Source organism: Mauremys mutica, chromosome 10, assembly GCF_020497125.1.
Source record: "Mauremys mutica isolate MM-2020 ecotype Southern chromosome 10, ASM2049712v1, whole genome shotgun sequence".
Lineage (NCBI taxonomy): Eukaryota > Metazoa > Chordata > Testudines > Geoemydidae > Mauremys > Mauremys mutica.
In genome coordinates this window covers 79589600-79614285 of record NC_059081.1, presented here as the reverse complement: position 1 = coordinate 79614285, position 24686 = coordinate 79589600, and the positions used below count along the sequence as shown (strand labels likewise).

The following is a 24686-nucleotide window of genomic DNA, read 5'->3' as shown; positions in this document are numbered from 1 at the left end:
GCCTGGTGCAGCTTCACAGCAGCCAGCAGCTAGACTGTAGCCAGTCACAAACAGTATCTTTCTATGATCTTTGTTGTTGGAAAGCTCTAGGCTGCGATACGTTAAGGAATAAATAAATACCCAGCCTTTTTCTTTGTCAGGAGTTTGCTTCATTTCTGTGCTATAGAATGCCTGCAGTATCTATCTGCTAAACCGGATGACATCCATGTAATATGTTGAATGTACTTTTATCAGACAGAACAGTAAATTGTACTCTTCTGTTACCCGGAAAACACGCTTAGTTTTTCCACAGTTCTTCAAAATTTAGGCTATACCCTTATCATAGTTTAGCCCATCTGGAACAAAAAAAACCACTCCAAACTCATTTGCATGCCACTCCTAAACATGCTAGGCACCATACAATTTGCTTGTCTGAATCCTTTGATAATTTCCAAATTGGTTTATGAAGGCATCTCAAATTACATAAAAATGTACATGTGTGGAGAAGGGGAATGTTTTGTGTTGTCTGTGCACGCTAGTTCTCAGCAAAAGTATCAACCTGATATGGTTAAAAAAATTTAGAAGTAAAAACGGGTCAGTCAGGAAGACAACTACATAGTGAAAACAGGCTGGTGTATTTGATTCCTGTGGTCCCTCACAATTGCTAATCTTCATTAACAGATTAATTCCTTGGTACGGGGCATCAGATTTTCCCAGCATTTACTCCATTGCCAGCAATCTTCAGTGATTAATAACAGTTAGGGGCCCTGAGTTTTGTGAAAAATGATTTTTATTTTCTTATAATGGATTCATTCATGAACATGGAGGACACAACTAGATATAACCTTACACTTCACAGATGGAGGCAGCTGAGTTGAAGAGATTTTTAAGAATCTGATCTCCCCTTGAAATTGAATGGAGGGTGTAACTAAGTGCTAAAGAGTGCCGTCTAAATCATTGTAGCTAGAACAGAGAATAAACAAATTAAGTGATACAGAAGTAGACTTGATAGAGAGAACCATCCTAACTATTTTTGGACGCTTCCTGGGGTTAATGAATGTTGTTGCTATGGGAAGAATGAGCCCAAGTCAATACTTAGAAACATAAAACTGATCTTACACACTACCCTTAGCTAATTGGATAAAATGATTTGTGTTAATTACTTCTGGGGGAATTGTGTGCCTGTGTGTGTGTGTGTGTGCCCGTGCAGAATTCATGTCCCCCACAGATTTCTTTGCTTCCCCGCAAAAAATGACTTTCTGACAGGGAACCAAAGGGAAGCTGCAAGAGCAGTCATGCACCACTCCCTAGCTGTGCAGGTACATCATTGCAGGCACCTGGAGCAGCCGGAGGAGAGAGAGATCACTGCAGGGCTGGGGACACCTGAGCCGGGATCAGCTGTTAGTCCCGACTGGGCTGGAGGTGGGAGAGGATGGGACTTACTCTTTCCCTGCAAGGAGTGCTGGGGCTGTGTCAGACCCACCCCCAGAAACCTCCCCCAGCTTCAGAAAGCTCAGCATCCTCTTCTGCTTCCTGCCCCCATTGGTCATCAGCTCTCGGGGGAGGGGCCACTGTATGGCGAGCTGCTCCCGCATCTGCTCAACCCCTGTGCATTTGGACCTCCCATATCCAGACACCCCCACCAAGCCTCACCCCATACTCCCAGAACCCCCCATCCCTCCATGCCTGAACCCCACCCCACTGAACCTCAACCCCTGCATCTGGAGCCCCTCCTGCACCCAGACCCCCTGCTTCCGGACCCCCACCCTTGGACCCAGACCACCCCCCCCACTAAGCTCCCTGCACTCAAATCCCCACCCTTATGAGCCCCACCCCCTGCACTTCCCTGAGCCCCCATATCCAGACCCCCACACCACTGACCTCCAACTAGTTGCACCCAGACCCCTCTGCTGAGCCCCAACCACTTTCACCTGGAAGCCCCTGTAGAGTCCCATTGCCCCTGCACCTGGAACCCCCCCTCCCCATGAGCCTCTGTGCATCCAGAACCTCTCACACCTAGATCTCCCACTGAGCTGCCTGCACCCAGATTGTCCCATACAGAATCCTCTCACCCCACCCATGGATCCTGTCTGGTTGAGCCTACCTGCCCCACACCTGGCACAGAAGGGCAGGGCCCCTGGTTGTTTCTTGGGCAGGCCCAGGCCTTGTGCTGTGCCAGGGTCAGGTGCAACCTCACCACTGAGTCCGTGTCCCGGGGTGGGGAGGCTGCTGAGCCTCAGCATTTATTTATTGAGAAATAAATCTTGCAGAATTTTAAAATATTGTGCATAGAATTTTTAATTTTTTGGCACAAAATGCCCTCAGGAGTAGTTAACACATTCCACAAGTCAGGTGTATTACTTACACTCATCATGCCTTTTTTAGCCAATGGATTAAAATACAGTAACTCCTCACTTACTGTTGTAGTTCTGTTCCTGAAAAATGTGACTTTAAGTGAAACGATGTTAAGCGAATCCAATTTCCCCATGAGAATTAATGTAAATGGGGTGGGGAGGTTAGGTTCCAGGGAAATTTTTTTCACCAGACAAAAAACTATATATTGTATAGATATACACAGTATATGTTTTAAACAAACAATTTAATCCTGTTCACAGCTATGATGATTGTGGAGCTTGGCTGAGGTGGTGAAGTCAGAGGGTGGAAGAGGGAGGGATATTTCCCAGGGAATGCCTTGCTGCTAAATGATGAATTAGCACTTGTCTGAGCCCTAACACATTGTGTTAATGTAGCCTCTCACTCAAGGCAGCACGAACATGAGGGAAGGGAGACAGCATAGCAGACAGAGACAGACACACACCTTGTGTGTGGGAGAGAGAGAAAGATGCACTGCCCCTTTAAGTAAGCTGACCCATTCTTTTTAATTGGATCGGGAAGTTGACAGCAGCTGCTGCCCCAAGCTCTCTATATCTCTCTACATCTGTGCCCGTGTTTGGAGAAGGGATAAGCAGGGTGCGGGGGGAGGGGGACACCCTGACAGCCCCATCTTTCCTCACCTGCACAGCAAGCAGGAGTCTCTGGGGGCAGCTCCAAGGCAGAGGGCAGGAGCAGCACATGGCAGTGGTGGGGAGAGACAGCTGAACTGCCAGCAATTGATAGCCTGCTGGGTGGCTGCAGAACAGGGAACTTAGGGGAGCAGGGAGCTGATGGGGGATCTGGTAGGGGGGCTGCCGGTCCACCCTGGTTCCAAGCCCCCACCAGCTAGCTGCAACGGGCTGCTCTTCCTGCATGCAGTGGACAAAGCAGGCAGCTGCCAAACGACGTTGGAAGGAAGCATTGCACAACTTTAAACGAGTGTGTTCCCTAATTGATCAGCAACGAAACGACATTAACCAGGACGAATTTAAGTGAGGAGTTACTGTATTGGAACTGTGAAGACTTGTATGATAAATGCATGTGGGCACTGCATTATGTTGTAAGATTTGGAGAATCGTGTATATTAACGGTGTATATATAGCAATGAATAACATTTGTGAAGTGTAATGCTTTTGATCCATGATCCACAATGCTCAGGACTTGAAAAAAATACATAAAAAGAAAACAAATAGTGGGGAAAATATACCACAATTATTGAATGAACTGTTGGAACATAATTACATTTCCTTACTGGGACCCTTCCAAAAGACAGTGCTACGTCTCACAACCAGAACGTTGTGTGTGCTTTTCTTCCTTGGTCAATTGTGTGCATCAAATGACAATGGGGTTGATACAGGTTTTAAAAGAAATAAACTTCAATTTGTTGCAGACATCATTAAAGTGACCTCTTACTCTTGACATTTCAGTCCTTCCTGCCTAGTCCTGCCCTGCTGTTTCATTGCCCTCTTCTCCACCAATTTGTAGCATAATTTCTCAGTTAGGTTGTGAGCTTTTCAGGGTATGTACCTTATCTTTTGTGCATACTGTGTGGCACTCAGCAGAGATTTTCAAGTGGTGTAAAATAATAATGGAAATCCGGAAACGGCCATGAATACATCCAGTGGAGAACTGATGTGCAGACTAAGGCTATGTCTACACTACTATGGTAAGTCGTCCTAAGATTCACATAGCTGGAGTTGTGTAAAACGTATTTGGAGTTGACTTACTTTAGGTCGACTTACTGGGGTGTCTACACTGCACTGGGTTGATGGTAGACACTCTCCCGTTGACTTACCTTACTCTTCTCATTCCGGGTGGAGTTCTGGTCTCAACAGGAGAGCACTCTGCCGTTGATTTAACGGGTCTTCACTAGACCCGCTAAATTGACCCCTGGTGCATTGATCACCAGAGCGTTGATCTGGCGGTAATGTAGACATAGCCTGAGAAATAACAAAATGTCTTTTCTAATATCTGAAGTCTTTGGGTAGATTAAAAAACAAACAAAAAAAATCTAGCCATGGTAAAAATAGACTTCCTTTCTTTGTACCTCTGTTCTGTCATTCTGGAATCTGAGTTGATGCTTTTTTGATTGTTGCAGGCAGTTCCACCTCTAACTGACTTCTAGGTTTTTGACAGCCAATATGGCCTACATCAGAATCAGCACACACTTGCTCATGTTCTCAACTACAGCCTCCCTTGCTGTGAGACAGCAGCTCCTGCCACTGTGGTGGCAGAAGTGATATAGCAATTCACTGGGGGGCTGCAGTGACTCAGACTCTAAGGTCAGAAGGGACTATTATGATCATCTAGTCTGACCTCCTGCACAACGCAGGCCACAGAATCCTACCCATCCACTTCTATAACAAACCCCTAACCTATGTCTGAGTTATTGAAGTCTTCAAATTGTGGTTTGAAGACCTCAAGCTGCAGAGAATCCTCCAGCAAGCGACTCATGCCCCATGCTGCAGAGGAAGGCGAAAAACCTCCAAGGCCTCTGCCAATCTGCCCTGGAGGAAAATTCCTTCCTGACCCCAAATATGGCGATCAGTTAAACCCTGAGCATGTGGGCAAGACTCACCAGCCAGCACCCAGGAAAGAATTCTCTGCAGTAACTCAGATCCCGTCCCATCTAACATCCCATCACAGACCACTGGGCATACTTATCTTTGATTATCAGCAGGTCAATTGCCAAAATTAATTGCCAAAATTAGGCTATCCCATCATACCATCCCTTCCGTAAACTTATCAAGCTTAGTCTTAAAGTAGACCTTAGCTATTGTATGGCAGGCCTATTCTGTTCTGTTTGCCTCATGGGACTTTCACCCTCTTCCTTGGGGGGTAGGATGGGAGCAGATGGGACACTAAAGCTCAGTGCCCTCCCTCCACCACCCTGATTTCGCCAGGCAGATATCTTCCTTCCCTCTGATTCTTGGGATCCTGGGGCAATTCTGGGCACAAGGAGGTTCTCATTCACTTCAGAATGGTCCTGCTAGTTGTGCTGTTCAGACAGATGACCCTTTTATTCAGAGATCGTCTTCTCCTTCCTTTCTTACCCAAGCTCTCTTATTCAAGGTCCAATGTATTGTCAAAATCCGCCCCTAACCCCCAAAAAAACAAACAGTAAAAAAACCAATCTCCATAAAAGGTCTTGCTAAAAAAAAAAAAGAGCTCCTGGCTAAAACAGCACTTGTCAAACCAGGTAGTCTCCACTTACAGAAATAATGTTGAGGGCCACATTTTCAGCCAGACTGCAAATTCATGCTATGCCAGTTATGTAACTAGAGATGTAGAGACAATTTGTTCACATAAATGTTTGTTTTCATGCAGGTTGGTCCTGGGATGCAAATTTCAGAGACAAGTTTTCAAAGTTTGGCCCAAAATTGCAGCCACACAATTATGTAGAAAGAACGAGGAGTACTTGTGGCACCTTAGAGACTAACAAATTTATTTGAAAATAAGCTTTTGTGGGCTAAAACCCACTTCATCGGATGCATGCAAAAATAAAACAAAAAAACCAAAAATCCTTTTGTAGTGATAATCAGGATGGCCAATTTCCAACAGTTGACAAGAAAGTGTGAGTAACAGTAGGGGGAAAAATAAGCATGGGGAAATAGTTTTATTTTGTGTAATGACCCATCCACTCTCAGTCTTTATTCAAGTCTAATTTAATGGTGTCAAGTTTGCAAATTAATTCCAATTCAGTAGTTTCTCAGAGGTGTTTTTTTTTTGTTTTTTTTTAGTATTGCAACTTTTAGGTCTGTAATTGAGTGATCAGGGAGATTGAAGTGTTCTCCAACTGGTTTTTTAACCTTATAATTCTTGATGTCTGATTTGTGTCCATTTATTCTTTTACGTAGAGACTGTCTCCCTACTGTTACTCACACCTTCTTGTCAACTGTTTGAAATGGGCCATCCTGATTATCATTACAAAAGGTTTTTGTTTTTTCTCCTGCTGATAATAGCTCACCTTAACTGACCACTCTCGGTATAATGGGTATGGCAACACCCATTGTTTCATGTTCTGTGTGTAAATATATCTTCCTACTGTATTTTCCAGTGCATGCATCTGATGAAGTGGGTTTTAGCCCACAAAAGCTTATGCTCAAATAAATTTCTTAGTCCCTAAGGTGCCACAAGTACTCCTTGTTCTTTTTGCTGATACAGACTAACACGGCTACCACTTTGAAACCCGTCACAATTATGTAGCAGTCTTGTATGCTGGGGGGGAAGGAGAGGAATCTTCCAAATGAATTGGCATGCCCCATCAGTCTTAGCAGGGTTTCCACTTTTACCTCTAGCAGTGGCATAGTAACCTATAGACGTTTTTGCCTTCATTTGAAGCCATGTCACAGGTTACAGAGCACATCCTTTTGTTTAGCTGGTGTTTGAGTATGAGGCAAATGCAAGCTCTCCAAATGATTGAACTTGTCAAGAATCTTACCTCACACTTATTTTTAGATGCAAGTGTTTCTGAATATACCGGTGTACTCAGTAATTCCTCTTGGGTGAAAATTAGATTAAAAGCTTCCAGTGTACTCCTTTTTAACGCTCTTCAAAGTCAGTTTACACAGAACCCTACTGAACAGATGGCTTTCCTACTACCACTTAGCTCCAGCTTTACTTGGGATTTATTTATTTTGGTCTGTTGCTTAGGTTGGTAGCACCTACGCTTGTAAATACAGTGGCATTTCCCTTGACGTAATCGTGTTAGTTTCTTTGCTGCAGGTGAGTCCCAAGCTGCTTGCGTTCAAGTTCTCCTCCCCATCCCCCCAGCACTATGGCCCAATGCAGTAGATCTGATCCCTCCATTTCTTTCGTTAGTTCTTTCGTTCATTCTTTCATTCTTTCTTTCTTTCACATCACTCACTGCACCTATGGCCTATTGGGCAAGGGCTGGATCCATGAGCTTTGATTATGAGCTCTATGCTTAAGATCCTTCCACAACTGCATTATTGGCAATCTTTGGAGTATGGAAGGAGAGTGAGCAACTTTCAAGAAGCTGCCTTCACCTAGTTCTTTACTGGAGTATGTTTGCAGTGGAGGAGAATAGATCCAGGATCATAAGGCTTTCCCCAAGCCCACTGCTCCCCAAACTCTGTCACTTTGGGATTCTTTGGCATCCTACCTACTGTTTTGAACAGACTTTATTAGGAAGACCACAATAGTTCAGCATGCCGATAAGAAGGATCCCATGAAATGGATAGAATGTCTATTAATTTATTGTGTGTTCGTTGAACACTTTTATTGTGTCCGGAGATCAAAAGTGCACAGCGGCACACAGTCACTGACCCTGGAGCTTACGTACTGAACTAGATGGATGATAAAACAGTTGAGACTCACAAAGGACAACCAGGAAAAAGTGTGGTCTTGAAATCATGTATAGTATTGCACCTTTTCAAAAAGGTATGATCAAGTAAATACTTTCAGAACTGTATTTTAAGGAGGAATGTGAATACAAAGGACTGATTGACAAATGCACAAGAGGGTGCTTCTTCCGAGTGTAGGGGACAGCATATCAGACAGTGAAGTAAATGGGCTACGTAAGGGGTGGTTTAAAGCAAGGATTTGGTGAAGCGAACAGAGCAATTGTAACTGCCACTTACTTGCAGGTTTTTAACAAATAAAAATTTCCTTTGTGTGACTCATAACAATAGTGTTCCTTCTGCTGACTCTGCAGCAGCAGTTACACCAGAATTGATAATTCTGGGATAATTGATGTTAATGGACAAAATAGTGCAACATGGTATGAAAGCTTTAGACAAGTTGAATTTTTTTTAAAAAAGCATAAAGGATAGAATAAATGTTCCTTCATCTTTACTCAGTCGTGATGTGCAGTTGAATAGAGTGTGTTCTGGAAGTCTGGCATCCTTGGCGTGGGTGGGTGGGTAGGCTAAGATTGCAGTGCATTATCGGATATAATGTACAGTAGTGGTGATGTGGTGATGTGTGTGCATGAGGAGGAGTAGAGTGAAAGGACTGTAAAGAGCTTCACTTCCTTTTGCGCTGTGTATGCCGTGTGCTCTCCTAAACATAGAGGTTAAAATATTAAATCTTCTTTTGGGGGACTGAGATGTTCTTTGCTTAAATAAAATTATACAAATCATACTATTTGTTATATTTTTTAAATATCAGAAGATTTTATTATGACTCAATGTGTATCATCTTTTCATTCCAGGGAATTGTGGGGAATTTAGCTAGTGGCAAGTCTGCACTTGTGCACCGGTATCTGACTGGCACGTATGTCCAGGAAGAATCACCTGAAGGTAAGTGTATATGCGGATGATTAAAAGCATGCTGATTTTAGTTCTTTTGCTTTCATGCAATGCACTGTTAATTCCTGTTTTTATATATCATACAGAAATAGTACAGTAAAAAAAAATCATCATTGGTTGTTCTGCAATGTTGGTAAAAAAAAATAAAGTATGTTTCCTTTTAACATTTGTCATAGTGGAGATAAGTAGCAGCAACGACAACAATTGTATACCTCTTTTTTTGTAATATCTTAACATTTTAAAATTCTTTCCCATGAAGTATTTGTGCATATGGGAAACGTTCTTAATCTCAGTTTCATAAATGCAAACATTACCCGATGTAGCGCTTACTGAGTACTTCCATTAATTCCAATTTGGCTGCTGAAGGCAATAACTACTACTCTTGGTATTGGAAATATACAGGATTGGGCCCTACAGTTGGTTGTACCAGAGACAGTGAAGATTTTCAAATAAAACTCGTGTTATGAATTTGCTCCATTATTTTTAGAACACTAATTTTTGGGCCCGGAGAACAATTTTTTTTTCCAATTCTAGTTTTATGTTACAGTTTAATATGTAGTTCAAAACTTTCATTGTATTTGTTATTTTAATTTAAGCTTAGTCACTTGTACCGTTTGAGATCATGTATATCATCGTAGCACATAATTGAGGTATATTTTTCACTAAAAATATTTTCTTGATTTTTTTATTTATTCTCCTTATGAACTTTAAATCCAACTCTGAGACACTGAATTTCTGGTTCCTTCTTTTCCTTACTGGCTGTTCCATTCTTTGCAGATATGGATGCAGGTAACTATTCATTCTCTTCATGGCAGTGCTTGTCTTGTTTTGAAGAGGGAGGAGGCACAGCTTTTGTACTGTAGTGTTTTCCCTTTGTTTTGTGTATCATCTTAATTTTGTTTTTCTTTTGATTTTCTCAAATTTTAAGCACATCTCTCTCTGTCTTGTCCCTTTCTGTAGATGTCTTTTTAGCAGTAGTCATATGTAACTTCATGTGTCTACTGTAACACCTGTTTCAAATTAATGCTTGCCGTAGGAGGTTATACAGTTCAGAGTGTTAGAGCATAGTATTCTTGAGGTTTTAACTAGTCTTGGTAGTTAAAAATCTGTGCGAGGCGTCACTGTGGTGTCGGCCATTTTCATGGGCAAATGCAATGGCGGTGCAAACATTTTCTAGACTTTATTACTTTGCATAAGAGACTTAGGTCGCTTCTCTACTGTTGATAGAGGTGATGTGTGAGGGCCATTGCAAAAGGAGCAATAGTTGGATTTGTACATTAATGCTCAGAAATCCTCTACTGGAATGTTGGGAAAGGTGTTGGAAAGTCACTCGCTAGTTCTGCCGCTTCAAGTGGCTATCAATAATGAGAAACAAAGAAAGCTAAATGGTGGGGAAGCCCCAAAACTGAGAGAGCCTCACAATGAAAAGAGCATAATCCACTGATGTTTGTTTGTTTGTTTATTTATTTATTACTCTCATGAGCAGAAGATAATAAATATTTGATTAGTTCTTTCAGGAGACAAACTTGTTTCTGTTCTGTAGAATTTTAATGGCACTCTTTCCCCTCAACCTGGAATATTTAGTTTTTCTTGATTCTGTGATTTGTTGCTCTGTTCTGAGCATATTCCCATCTGTCCTCTTTGTCTTCAAGGATAGTTATTTACGGTACTTGCAAGTGACATTTAGGCTGTTTTCATGGATAGGATTAGATCACCAGAGCAGAGTCGGATCATTTCTTTGCACATAAATGTAGCTGACAGGCCTTACTAATGGCACCATGCATTTTCATTAACAGGTAAAACTGGAACAATTAAAAGCCATAATTCACCTTGTAAGCAATAGGGTTAGGCTGCCCAGTGAAATCAGTACTTAGGAATTTAATTAACTCTGACAGCCTGTCGTTAGTAAACGTCATCTTTGGAAATAGCTCTAGCCCCACATAATTTGTGACAGTAATAGTTTATCCTCTCCCCATATCCTTGTGTGAAAACATACCCTGTCAATCTGGGTCCATACTGGCAGTTCGAGTGAATCTAGGCAAGGAAAGGAGCTTGTTGCTCCAAGTTCTGCATTGGGATTTAGATTCAAGCTCTGTGCATAAGGGATTCGGCTGAACTGTTAGCAGTAACCTTCAGATTGGATGCTAATGTGAGGTGTTGCCTTTGCCCCTTGCTTATGACTGAAAAAGAATATGGACTCTTTAAGTTGGACAAAGAGTAGAACATATCTGAGATGTTGTGGCTTATGCCATTTCTCAAAATAAACAGGTTCTTATGTCAGTGGTATTTATGAGCTGTTGGTGAGTGCATGCTGGGTGGCATGTTAATTTACTCAGCAGCTGAACTACCAGTATCTAACTGTAATGTACTTGGGGTATGAAAGGCACCAGATACAGCCCCGCACTATTTTTGTTCCCTTTATCATTTGTGTCCCAAGTTGCTGCCACCTCAATAAACCACCTTCTGGCATGGGTTGGCTAAGTGCCAGACCTCCTCTATGGTTTTCAAATGTTTCTCACCATGCCAGCAACTGTTTCTAGTGAGCATTTAAGCATCAATATGGGCAATGTCTGTTTTCCTTCCACTTTCTTTGAGCCTAAGTGTTTCTTCCACCCCAAAATACACTTGAATTACATCAGCATATGGTGCAAAAAAACCTTTTCTCATCACTTATTTGGATTTTTAATTAAATGAAAATTAGAAATTGAAAGCTGATTTATTTCCTTCAGTAACAATCCAGGAAATAATGCATGTTATAGCAGGCTTTAATTCATTATACCAACCTCCCACTATGCATATATGCATACCCAGTGGGACAAGCATTTTCATTATGGAGGTATTTTGGTGTCTGAAACAACCTTGAAGCCAGAGTAGTCTATGAGATTTGCAGTTACATCGCGCTGATGTAGAAACAGGGAGCTGATTAAATATAGACGACCTGTTGAAGTTGTCTGCCTTCCCATAGTAAAACAGGGAACGATTAGAAAAGCAGCCACCAATCATCAACTTGTATTGTGCAAGTACAAGACATGTAGTTGAGCTGCGAATATGTCACATTCAAACTGTCATCTTCACACCTACGTTTAAAGAGTAGTTCTGGTTTCTTGAGAGGGGTGAACTGGAAACTGTTCTCAGTCACCAAACTTGTCCTCTTAACGATTATCTGTGGGTATATGTACACTTCAATTAAAAACCCATGGCTGGCCTGTGCCAGCTGACTCGAGTTTGCAGGGCTCTGGCTGAGGGGCTGTTTAAGCTCCAGCCAAGCTTCGGGACCCTTCCACCTCGCAGTGGTCCTAGAGCCTGGGCTCCAGCCCGAGCCCAAATATCTACACTGCAATTAAACAGCCCCTTAGCCTGAGTCAGCTGGAAGTGTAGACATACCATAGAATCATAGAGTATCAGGGTTGGAAGGGACCTCAGGAGGTCATCTAGTCCAAACCCCTGCTCAAAGCAGGACAATCCCCAGACAGATTTTTTGCCCCAGATCCCTAAATGGCCCCCTCAAAGATTAAACTCACAACCTTGGGTTTAGCAGGTCAATGCTCAAACCACTGAGCTGTCCCTCCCCCATGTTTGGACTAGTAAAAAGCTAATTCCATGGATGGTGTTTTTCTGCACACACAAACTTTTTGATACTGCTCTTGTGTGGTGCATTCCATCATGATGATACTGTACAGTTCTAGGTCCCCTTCCATTTGAGAATATTAAAATGTTTTGCAAACATGAATGAATTAAGCCTTGAAACACCAGTGTGAGGCAGGTACTGTTGCCATTTGATAGAAAAAGAAACTGAGGCATGGAGCAGATACATGACTTGACTTAACCAAGGTGTCACATACAAGAATAAAATCCGATCTCCTTATTTGTCATGGCGATTTTAGAGAGGTTTTGTCTGTTTCAGCCTCCTTTTGAAGCTTCAAGCAAGTTAAATGGAAAGCATAATAAAATACTTCTCCTATCCAGGAAGCAGCAGCATAGGGAGGAACCCAGTACACACAGTAAACCTGGACAGTGTGGGAGGGTAAAGCAGGCAGCTGAGGGTATGTCTACACTACCAGATTAGTTCGATTTAACTTAATTCGAATTTGTGGAATCGACCTTACAAAGTCAAATTTGTGTGTCCACACTAAGGACACTAATTCGACTTTGTGAGTCCACACTAACGGGGCAAGCGTCGACATTGGAAGCGGTGCACTGTGGGAAGCTATCCCACAGTTCTCGCAGTCCCTGCTGCCCATTTGAATTCTGGGATTTCCCCACAATGCATGCTGGGGGAAAAAATGTGTCGAGGGTGGTCTTGGGTAACTGTCATCATTCAACGTGCTTTCAGACGTCTCAAGGGGAGATGGAGGAGCTTACTGACTCGCTCGGATCTCAGCGAAACCAATATCCCCATTGTTATTGCAGCTTGCTGTGTGCTCCACAATCTCTGTGAGAGAAAGGGGGAGACGGGATGGGAGGTTGAGGCAAATCGCCTGGCTGCTGATTACGCTCAGCCAGACAGCCGTGCGATTAGAAGAGCCCAGCGGGAAGCGCTGTGCATCCGGGAGGCTTTGAAAGCTAGGTTCCTCAGGAAGCAGGGTAACCTGTGACTGTTGAGTTTCTTTACAGAGAAGCTGAACCCGCCCCTGCTTCAGTTACTGTTGACTTTCTTCTGTGGTTACATACCCCGTTCACCACGTTTCCCCCCTTCCAACACATGTTTAAAAATAAAGTTAATGGAACATTGTTAATTAACAACGTTTTCTTTATTAATGAATTCGCGTTAAAGGGTTGAAACAGGGACGCAGACTGTGGTGGGTAGGGTGTGCAGTGATGTTAACACCGCTTCTACACTCGAGGAATGATAGGCTCCTGCTCCTAGAGCGGTCTGCAGTGCCGGACTGGTTGTTTCAACGGAGCCTGCCATCCCTCCTTTTCGGGACTCTGTGTGCGGGGACTACGTGACCTTGTGGCGGGGGAGGACGGTTACAGATTCCCCTGCTGCGTGGCTCTGTGGTCCGGGACAAGGACCGCTGCATAAGTTCTGTAACCGCCCTCCCATGCCACAAAGTCACGTACCCCCCACCCACACAGAACATGGAAAACACCTCCCAGACCGACCAGGGTGCCTACTGACTGCACTGTGTGTGTGACCTGCTGTTGATCCTGCCCCCATGTCTGTACCCTGGTAAAGGTGACTGTCCTATGCAATTAACAACCCCCTTCCCCCCCCTTCACAGACAGTCTTCTGTAGAAAAACTTGACGGAAATAGTAATTAACAGCAAACTACTTTTAATAATCAACTACACAGTTAGGGGATGAAACTGGGATTGGGGCTTCGGTGAGCCAGGAAGGGAAGGACTTCTCAACATTTAGGGAATGAGAGCCTTCTTGTATTTGTGCACTCTGCAGGGGTGCAGTGACAGTTTTCACGGCCCCTGTCGCCCCTCCTTCTTGTTACTTTGGGTGAGGGGGGTTTGGGACTTTGTGGCGGGGGAGGGCGGTTGCAGATACAGTGCAGGGGGGCTCTGTCCTCCTGCCTGTGGTCCTGCAGAACATCCACAAGGCGCCGGAGCGTGTCAAATTTTCCCTGGGCATTTCCTGTGTGGCTGGTCAGAACATCCAAGCTCGGACTGCTGTCCAGAGCGTCAACAGAGTGGTGCACTGTGGGATAGCTCCTGGAGCTGCTAAGGTCGATTTCCGTCCACACATAGCCTAATTCGACATAGCCATGTCGAATTTAGCGCTACTCCCCTCGTCGGGGAGGAGTACAGAATTCGAACTAAAGAGCCCTCTAGGTCGAACTAATTAGCTTCCTGGTGTGGACGGGTGCACGGTTAAGTCGAATTAACGCTGCTAACTTCGACATAAACTCCTAGTGTAGACCAGGCCTGAGAGAAGGTAAACAAAGAATGTGAGGTGCTCAGTCTGCCCAGGGCATTTTCTAGGGATTGGAGGAAGGAAAGGAAGTAATAAGGAACTGTTATTTGGGTCCCTTTTTTGGATACAGGAAAGTGTAAGAGCTGGTGCTGAGGGAAGCAGGTCTCCTGCAGGAGGGATTAGAGACAGGATGAAAGATAGCACCAGGTTATAGCAGGCTACCAATTTTTTTTTAAGTCAATATTAGAACACAAACACAATGGCAACTTCAAACGCTGTTGTATGTTTAAAGATGTACATACTTCTATAAAGATATTTAAGATAGTAAATTCTTATAAAATATGCTGATACTTTAAATTACCAATATGCGGACATTACAAAAATCATCCTTTACTTAACCGCAGAGACTGGAGGTCACAGTTCTTTTCCTCTCTCTGAATAGCTGATATCTTCAAGCAGCTCTGCTTTAATTGTAGGAGATTATACACACCTGTAGTGGTACAGGACCCTGAGTGGGGAAATTAAGGAAATATGCACAAAATAAAATATTTATTTATTAATAAATTAAATATTAAAATATATTTAAAACTCTAGTGTTTGAAATGTTTTTTAAAGATTGGGGAAAAAGGTCCATAAAAGCAATAAAAATCCTCCTTCTCCTCCCTCATTTGAAGTGAACAAACATAGCACCCATTCTTGCAACAGATTCATTTAGGCAAGTACGTGATGAGGTCAGCAGGGCTCTGTATGAGCACAGGAGTGCCCATATGTGGGACAGTTTACAGGACCGGGGCTGTAGTGTGGATCGAAATGTGGCACAACGCCCATCCCCCACCCTTTACACTTCTACTCCTGCTTAAATCTTTAATGTGATATGCTAGAGAAATAACCTGCTATTCTGAAACATTTAAATGGGGCATGGTTTTTCTTTTTCAGGATAAGGATTTTTTCTATGTTGTCTAGTGTCTCCAGAGCTGGACAGGACATGTCACATCAGATTATTCAGCTTCCCAGTGGCTTTTTGTGTCCACCATTGTCTCCTTTTACAGATTATTGAAGTATTTCATCTTTGTGTATTTGTATTGGTTTCAGGCACCTTTCTAGAAAAGATTCACATGGTATCAGGTTTTATTCCTCTTGTCTCAAGGTTTCTCCAGACTTGGTAAAAAGCGTAGATTTCAGCTTGTGGTAAACTTGAATAAAGAATGGTTTTCTAGTGCAGGTTGGCCATAGGAAGTGTGAAATTGTTACTTTTTTATGCACTGATGCTTCTACCTATCATATGAATTTTACTCTTAGTTTTGTTCTTTTGTTGTGTGTTGTCCAAGCTATGGCCTCTAGTCCCTATTTATTTTTACATATCTTGCAGTTTTGACAGGAGAGAATTCTGTGCAAGAAAGAGTGGAGTAAATGTTCCTTTTAGAATTCCAGCCACTTCTGTGGTTTAACTTTCCCCTGACATTCCTTTCATCTGGTCATAAACTTATAATAAAGTAGCTGAATACATCTTTTACTGGAAACCTTAAATCTAAGAAATACTTGATTTGTCAGTCTTGATAACCTTCCCTTTGATTTGTTCAGCTGGGCAGTTCACTAACTCATAACGATGCTTGATGGTTGAATAAATACATAGACAGAGTTTGAGCTTCTCCTGTTTCTCTAGTCAACTGAAAGTTTTTACTTTGTGTTTAATGTATTGTGCTTTGGTGAAGTGTTTGGAGTCAGAAGATCTGAAAGGAACATCTTGTCCTGACACTTTCATTTTTCCCTCCAAATGATTGTCACCACGAATTTCCATTTTTGCAACTGGGACCCCAGTCGTGCCTTCCAGTTCTGATGGACTTGAATTGTAGCAGGTTCTACCTATCGTCCATTATAGGAAGGTTATCATGTGTCTTTATCCCCTGAAGTGCGCATATGGGGTGGAGCTACTTAGAAATAAGATACTTTATGCATTTGTGTACTCCTAATGTTATAAAGAATAAAGAGAGACAGTATACAGATTTAGATGCTATGGTGTAGATCTTGCAATTATGTCCACACAGACAGGCCAGGTGTAAGGCGCTTCCTGTGGAAATCTGCTATGTAATCTCTGATTTCAATCATCTACTGCCCAGCGTTATATTCTGAGTTGAGGGGAATAGCTCTGTCCCAAAGGTTACATTTTTTGTTTACTATACAGTGCAAGTAATCCTTCAACATCTGAGCAAATAAAGAATGCTAAATAATAAAGGTCACTTTTTATCCTCTGAATAGACAGGCCCTGCTGAAAATTCCATAATTGATGATTGAATAAAAATTCCTGGACTTCTAAACCATGTAAACTAACTCAGCTGTGCAATGCCTAGAAAAATGAAAATAGAATTCCAAATGCTAAAATGATAGGCTTTTCTGTCTGCAGTGTGTTAGAATGTAATCTGATGTGATTGCACAAATGAAAAAAGGAAAACCTTGAACTGCACATAGATAAATACTTAAATATTAGGGCTCTATTCTTGGCTTGTTCCGTGTCCCTTTTGAGTGGGCTGAAGCTATCTACTGTTCTTCTAGCGTGTAGTACCTTTCATGATACCATTGTGCTCCACTGAAACTGGTTAGGTGTTGCACAGGTGTATTCAGTGTGGAGAGTTGGGAAGCCAGGAAGAGCTCTCTGGACAATTGATGTGAACTCTTTACAAATGATGATTGGGGCACTTTAGAAAGATAAAGGATGCTGTCAGTACGAAGAAAGTTAAAAATAATTTCAGTGTTTTCTTTAAAAACAAAGTGAATTTTGCATCACACTGTCTGTCTCTCCTTCTGCCAGCAATCATCATATAAAAGAGCCAGGCGTATAAAAAACAATGATTTTTTTCTTGCACACAATACAATACACTCAACCCTCCTCTCACCGCCCCCCGGAGATGCCTTGCACAGATGTGTTTTGGTTTCCAGGAAGTTCAAGATTTTTTAAATTTGCTTCAGTTTTGAAGACTGCTTATCCTCTGTGGCTTTTCTGGGAAGCTGCTATTGGGGGAATCTGTGACCATGCTCTAAATACATGCTGCCACACTAGTATTTACACATGTCTTCCAAACATCTTGGGGTGTTTACCTACCAAAAACATATTTCAGTGATAAGTGAGAGTTGAAGAGAGGGTTTCTAGTTGTATATTAATGTAGAATAGTAACATTAAGTTGACCAGTGTCCCTGTAGGTTGTACAGAATATCCCACCTACTAACAGAAAGCTGTGTAACAGCTGAAAGAAGCCAAAGTTATTTGAAGTGAGTTGGAATACTTCTCCTAGCCTTGCAGACCGTCCAGCTGGTGTTCTGAGGCTGTATGAGAGGATCGGGTTTTTGTCCTCAGGAAACTGAAGCGCTCTTATAAATAGATTTAGAGGGAAGCTAAGTGGAGTTGCATGAAATTGTTCTTCCTCTCTACTTTTTGCTCTTCACAGCACCAGGAAAAGGAAGAAAATGGCTAGTCAGGCCTAGTTGCTGATGGAGTGGCTGATTAGGTGCAGGATCAACATATGCCGCTTTTGCAGTGGAATATCACAGACTCATAGAAATGTAGGGCTGGTAGAGACCTAGAGAGGTCATCTAGTCAAGACCCCTGAGCTGAGGCAGGACCCTAAGTATACCTAGATCGTCCCTTTCAGGTGTTTGTCTAACCTGTTCTTAAAAATCTTCAATGGCGGGGTTTCTACAACCTCCCTTGGAAGCCTGTCCCAGTGCTTAACTATCCTTATAGTTAGAAAGTTTTTCCTAGTATCTAGCATCTGTTGCTGCTGACCTGAGAACAATTGATCACCATCCTCTTTACAACAGCCCTTAACATATTTGAGGACTGCTACCAGGTTCTGACCCTTCAGTCGTCTTTTCTCAAGACTAAATATATCCCCATGTCTTTCTTCATGGGTCAGGTTTTCTAACCTTTTATAACTTTTGTTGCTCTCCTCTAGACTCTCTCTCCAGTTTGTCCACATCTTTCCTAAAAGTGTGGCATCCAGAATTTGACACAGTTCTCCACTTGAGGACTCGCCAGTGCAGAGTTGAGCGGGACAGTTACCGCACGTGTCTTATATATGATGTGCCTGTTAATACATCCCAGAATATTAGCCCTTTTCTCCACTGCATCAAATTGTTGATTGATATTCAATTTGTGATCCACTATAACCCCCACATCCTTTTCAGCATTACTATTAACTGGCAAGGCAGTACCCCATTTGGTAGTTGTGCATTTGATTTTTCCTTCCTAAGTGTAATACTTGATATCATGTGACACTTGTTTTTATTGAATTTCATCTTGTTGATTTCCATCCAATTATCCAATATGTCTGTTTTGAATTCTAATCGTGTACTCCTCTTGGTTTGGTGTCATCCAGAAAAAATATGAGTATTCTCCACTCCATTGTCTAAGTCATTAATGACCATATTGACTAGTACCGGACTCTGGACTGGCACCTGTGGGTCCCCACTAGATATGTTCCTCCAGTTTGGCAACAATCCTTATATCATGGATTGTTGTGGATGTCTTGAGATTTCGTATTACATTATCTCTATGGAAGATTTTTTGGCTTTGTCTTCTGTTTAGAGATGATGATTCAAGCAGATGAATTATTTTTCTTCATTTTTTTTTTTACTGTTGACATTCAAATATGGAGTGAATTTCTGGATTTTTAATCTCTTGATATATATACGTACGTGTGTGTGTGTGTGTGTGTATGTCAAGTTCTTATAGTCTACAAAATCCTTGCAACGGTTCATTAAAACAGCATCTCTGTTATATATGCTGAATCCTCCCTTTCTCATTCCCTCATGAGACTGACAGTGCAGTTCAGAGAGAATTCTCTGAATGCTGCTGCAACCCAGAGCAATACTGTTTAAGCATCCCACAAATAAGGAGATGTTCCTTTGTGGTGCATATTCATTCTAAAGCAGAAATATGTGCTTGCTCTGCTACTGTTCTTAAGAAACTGTTTCCTGGAAGGAATTTACCTCTTTGCTGGTATGCATGGGGGAAAATAAATGATTATTGTTAAATAGGGTTGCCAACCCTCCAGGTTTGGCCTGGAGTCTCCAGGAATTACAGATTGTCATGTGGATGGAATCTCCAGGAATACATCCAACCAAAATTGGCAACCCTATTATGGTCTGAATTAGTCTTTTTTGAACATCCCAGTTTTAATGCATTTCTAAGAGTTCAACAGCTGACTCCCACTTAATTTCAGTGGAATTTGGGGGCCTAAATATCATAGGCTCCTTTAAAGATTCCAGCATAGATAACAACAATTGCAGTCAACTCAGATTTATAGCTAAGATTACAAGTAAATCTGCTGCTAGTGATAAAGATAAATCCTGCCAACAAAGCACTGATTGACTTTCTGAGAGTCTTAGTGAGATAGGGGTCACTTGATAAGCTATTGGTGGAAAAAGGGAGTTCCTCACTTTGTCTTTTATATATTTGGCTTTTGGATTCATTTTAAAAACCACACGTTGACCTTTCTAGAAATACCTTTATTGTTAAGCATCTTAAATCTTAAAACTAAGTTAAACTTCCCTTGACCAATAATGCAATGGAATTTTCCCCAACTCCTATTAGATTTGATTTTCACTAACTTTCATCCATCTAATTAATCCGTTGCTCCTTTTTGGGGTCTAGTCACAAATGTATGTGAAGCATCAACTGCTTGCAGGTCCTTACGTTTTCTTTGCATCAGATATCATTAGCTGATGTCCATTGTGGTTGATGCCAAGAAGGGTCTCCTGGTCAGCTGTTGTAGATGCTTTTTCTACTGGCCTCCCACACAGCCAAGCATGGCAGGCACCTTCTGCCTGACCTTTGGAGGTGTGACGGGAGGGGGAGTGGTTGGTTGGACTCTGAAGAATCCCTGTTTTCAGAAGAAGTGGGAGAGCAGAGCTTCCTAGACAGGGAGCGTAAGGTGCACAACCGCTTCATGCCCAGTATTTCATTCATTCTGACTCAGTAACCTGTTTATTTTTCCCCCAAGTATGTGGATGCCTAGGTGAGCCTGTGCAGGGGAAATGAGGGCTGGAAAGCAGGGCCAGCCTTGCCCCTCACGCCCATAGTGGGCAGTTCACAAGAGGAAAAACCAAGCAGAATTATGAGGAGAGAATAGGTGTTAATTAAGTAGACTCTCTCTGTTCCAGAGAGGTCACCAAGAAGATAGTGAGCTCTTTGGGATAGGGACATCTTGATTATTTGAGTACAGTGTCCACCACAGTGGGGCCTTTATTCTGATTCTGGCTTAAATCTTACTGTGTTACATATTAATAAACTATATCTGTGTGTCCCAGCTCCCATCAGTCATGAGTAGCTTTTCACCTTCCTCCAGTAAAATGTCTATAACAGGAAATCAGAGGATTCTGATTTCATAGTCTGTGCAGTATACAATGTTCCCCATAAATGTCTGGGAACAATGGCAAAAGGATATTTTCGGAAGAACTTTCAAAACTCTGCCAGATATATAATTTCAAGTGAAAGAAAAACGTAGCTTTTGCAACTTATCTTCCTGGAAATGATCTTTAAACCAAGAAAATAAAATGGGTAACTAAAATACTACCATTGGTTGGAGAGAGTTCCTAAATTAGTGGACCTAGACCTTAAATTGTCACTGCTTAAAGTTAACTACTTAATAGACTGTTTTCTTAACATAGTACCTCCTTTTCATTTCACTGGAGCTTCTGGGTGCTCTCCACTTAAGAAAATAGGTCATTTAGGTATGTAATAGTAGGCCCCTGTTTCTGAAAATGTTATCTGTGGGCTTTCAGGTGTTCCCTTTTCTCTGCATTATCTCTCAGCAGTGTTTGGTATGGACATGGAAGATGTTTAGTAGATATATAAAATAAAGGTGAACGTTACATGTATAGTTTCTAACTTTCAGTTACATGGTAGTGTGCTCTGTCACAATTACTGTACATTTAAAATAATCTTGGTTCAAAATAGAGAAGAGAACATGTTTTTGTCTCGCACGAAAATGCATTACTATTATTCCAGGCTTCCTTTAGTTTTATTACAGTTCTTTTCTTTGATTAGTTTACAGGTTAATTGCTGCTAGATCAGTCTAACTTTAACTTCAGGGGTATTAGCTGCAGTGTAATATTGTGATGACAGGGCATCTACTGTATAGAAGCATGTGGAGTTATGTTTTAGATCAGGGGTAGGCTGCAAGCTGATTTTCAGATTTCACTGCCTGGGTTCTGGCCACCAGTCTGGGGGGCTCTGCATTTTAATTTAATTTCAAATGAAACTTCTTAAACATTTTAAAAACCTTATTTACTTTCAGGGCCGGCTCCAGGCCCCAGCACGCCAAGCGTGTGCTTGGGGCGGCATGCCGCGGGGGGCGCGCCGCCGGTCGACGGGAAGGCGGCAGGTGGCTCTGGTGGACCTCCTGCAGGCGTGCCTGCGGATGCTCCACCAGAGCCGCGGGACCAGCGGACCCTCCGCAGGCACGTCTGCAGGAGGTCCACCGGAGCCGCGGGACCGGTGACCGCCAGAGCGCCCCCCATGGCGTGCGGCCGTGCTTGGGGCGGCAAAATTGCTAGAGCCACCCCTGTTTACTTTACATACAAAAATAGTTGAGTAATATATTATAGACTTCTAGAAAGAGATCTTCTAAAAATGTTAAAATGTATTACTGGCACACGAAACCTTAAATTAGAGTGAATAAATGAAGACTCGGCACACCACTTCTGAAAGGTTGCTGACCCCTGTTTTAGATAGTCTTGGTATCCAATCCAGGCTGTGTATGTTTGCTAAACTCTGTGAAATTATGCTGAAAGCTTAGAAGGTTTAACTGATCTAAAGAAACTTTAGAGAGCTGGTGTTAGTGAGAGATTGTTGTGTGTTCCGTAAATAACCTACAGAACATGTGTTAATATTTGGTGAAATGAGCTAATGTTATGTAAGCTGAAACATTGAACATCTGTCAAGGTTTGGATTTTAGGAGATACTTTTTGGAAAATAAGTTTTTTGTTTTGTTTTGTTTTTCATTGGGGAATACAAAATTAAAAGGGCAGAAGTACTTTCAGTTGGGGAAAGACTATTCAGCACTTCTCTTCTTCAGTAAGCACTGTTGTGTATTTGAGCTTTTAGAACTTAAACATGAGTTTGAGCAGCTTTGGTGTCCTGTCACCAGCATCGAAATACACACTTCAGTGTATTGTGTCCTGCCCAACAAAGTGGATCGCTATTTTGAAAGTTTTGGAGAATGGTGTATTGATAAAATACATCTTACATAGACTGTAATACAGAATTGGGGAGAGACTATCAGAGGCACAGATGGTAATTAGGTGTCTGACTCCTGTTTGTGCATTAGAAAATCTCCCACTTAATGCCTGCACCTAACAAGAATTCTTTCTTCTAGATAAAACTAAGCATCCAAATATGCTTCATTATAAATAAATAAATACAATGAAAAATGGAAGCTGTGTGCGCCAAAACTGAATAAATACATTATCACATAATCTGGAATGCCTGGCCCTTCATGTCCCTCCCAGACGCTGGTGTGTTTTATCCTAGCTCCTCTAGGGAAGGTGTCGTTTAGGTTATAAGATCTTCAGAACATGGCATCTCTCCCATGTTTTGTGTAAAGCATCTAATACTTGGTCCTAGAAAATAATGATGAAAATGGTTTTAGAAGCAGATTGTTGATGGAGATTATGAAAAATTCATATTCTGATAGTGAGAGGTGTGGTCAGGTGCTGATTGTCTTGTTATAAAATAGGTTGGATAGATGGTTTAATAGGTGGTTTAGGTAGCTCCTAACTGGGTTATAGGGGAAAATATTCCCTGTAGGTTGTAATTTAGATACCGTGTTTCTATACTAATTGGGGGATGGGAAAGGAACAAAATATGTAGGGAGAGGAATATAATTTAGAAACTGTGAGGACAAGCAGAGGAAAACATTTTGAATTTTTATATTAATCTTTATCTTGTGCCATGCTCAAAATTTTTATTTGAGAACAGCTTGTATTTGGAGTTTTGTGTAGATTAAGGAGTCAGAAAGATGAGGGGAAAACAGGTAAAATATTTGTGGGATATTTTAAGACTTCTAATAAGATACTTGAGTTATTAAAGGTTTTAAAGTCCTTTTAATAATTACTCTTTTTCATGTAACCCATTTTAGGACAGAGAAAAATCATGATTTACTTGATAGCCTCAAAAATCTTTGCTAGCCTGCTAATCAAAACAAAATTGTAGTCTAAAGAAGCTTGAGCAAATGTGATGGTATTGTGCAATCTGAATTAAATAAAACTAAGAGGAAATGGTGCTAGGAAAGGGTACTGAAAATAAGGAACAAAAGCAAAACAACAGTGTAGGAAGAATGCCATTTAATTGTTTCAACCTAACCTTCAGTTTCAAGATTCAGCATGTTCATGTAAATTTGCAGTAATAGGTCTTCATGGAAAGGAGGCAAACTAGGATCAGGAGCAAACATTCAGCTTCAGCAAGGATTATTGAGAGCGTGGCTGGAAAAATCCAAGGAATGGAAGCTGTCTAGCTGCGGTTTACATCCACTTTTTATTTTAACTGCTAAATGAGTTTTAAATACCGCCTGAAAAAGGAAGGCATGTGGCTATGAACATCTGGGTGTAGCATGGGGTTGAGTTGGGCTGCTGCCGCCCTGAGCTTTCTCTGAAAATGTCCCCCCATTGCAGCTCTTCCAGTACTTGCAGCAAGGGAAGTTAAGAATGCTTGCTGGCACTTTGCTCACCCTGTCCTAGAACTGTGCTAGTGCAGATGACATTGTTAAAAAGTCAGTGGCCAGTCTACATGAGCTATGACAACACAGCGAAGGTGGGAGACTTAGGAGGGCCCCAGGGTAGGTAAGTTCCGGGAGATTCAGGTGACAGAGGTTCAGCCTTCATTCACGTTAATAGGCATTACATGCATCATTGAGAAAATGTATTTACTTTTAAAACATGCAGAGTCTGCATGTAGATGTCACACTTCAGGACAACTGCTCTGACCAAAAACAACGAGGAGTACTTGTGGTACCTTAGAGACTAACAAATTTATTTGGGCATAAGCTTTCATGTGCTAAAACCCACTTCATCAGATGCATGGAGTGGAAAATACAGTAGGAAGATATATATACAGAGTACATTAAAAGATAGGGATTGCCGTACCAATTCTAACGAGACAATTCAATTAAAGTGGGCTATTATCAGCAGGAGGAAAAATCACT

At 41.9% G+C, this 24686-nt stretch overlaps 1 protein-coding gene across 4 annotated transcripts in view; it reads left to right on the top strand.

The window, feature by feature from the left end:
- AGAP1 (ArfGAP with GTPase domain, ankyrin repeat and PH domain 1) overlaps positions 1-24686 on the top strand; it is a 645107-nt gene that overhangs the window by 240529 nt on the left and 379892 nt on the right. For 2 of the 4 annotated variants that reach the window (XM_045032566.1, XM_045032565.1), the window contains exons 3-4: positions 8528-8615; positions 9402-9413. In XM_045032566.1, coding sequence (XP_044888501.1) covers positions 8528-8615; positions 9402-9413 — 100 coding nt within the window. The remainder of the gene's footprint in view (positions 1-8527; positions 8616-9401; positions 9414-24686) is intronic. The other 2 variants (XM_045032567.1, XM_045032568.1) reach the window with 1 other exon arrangement.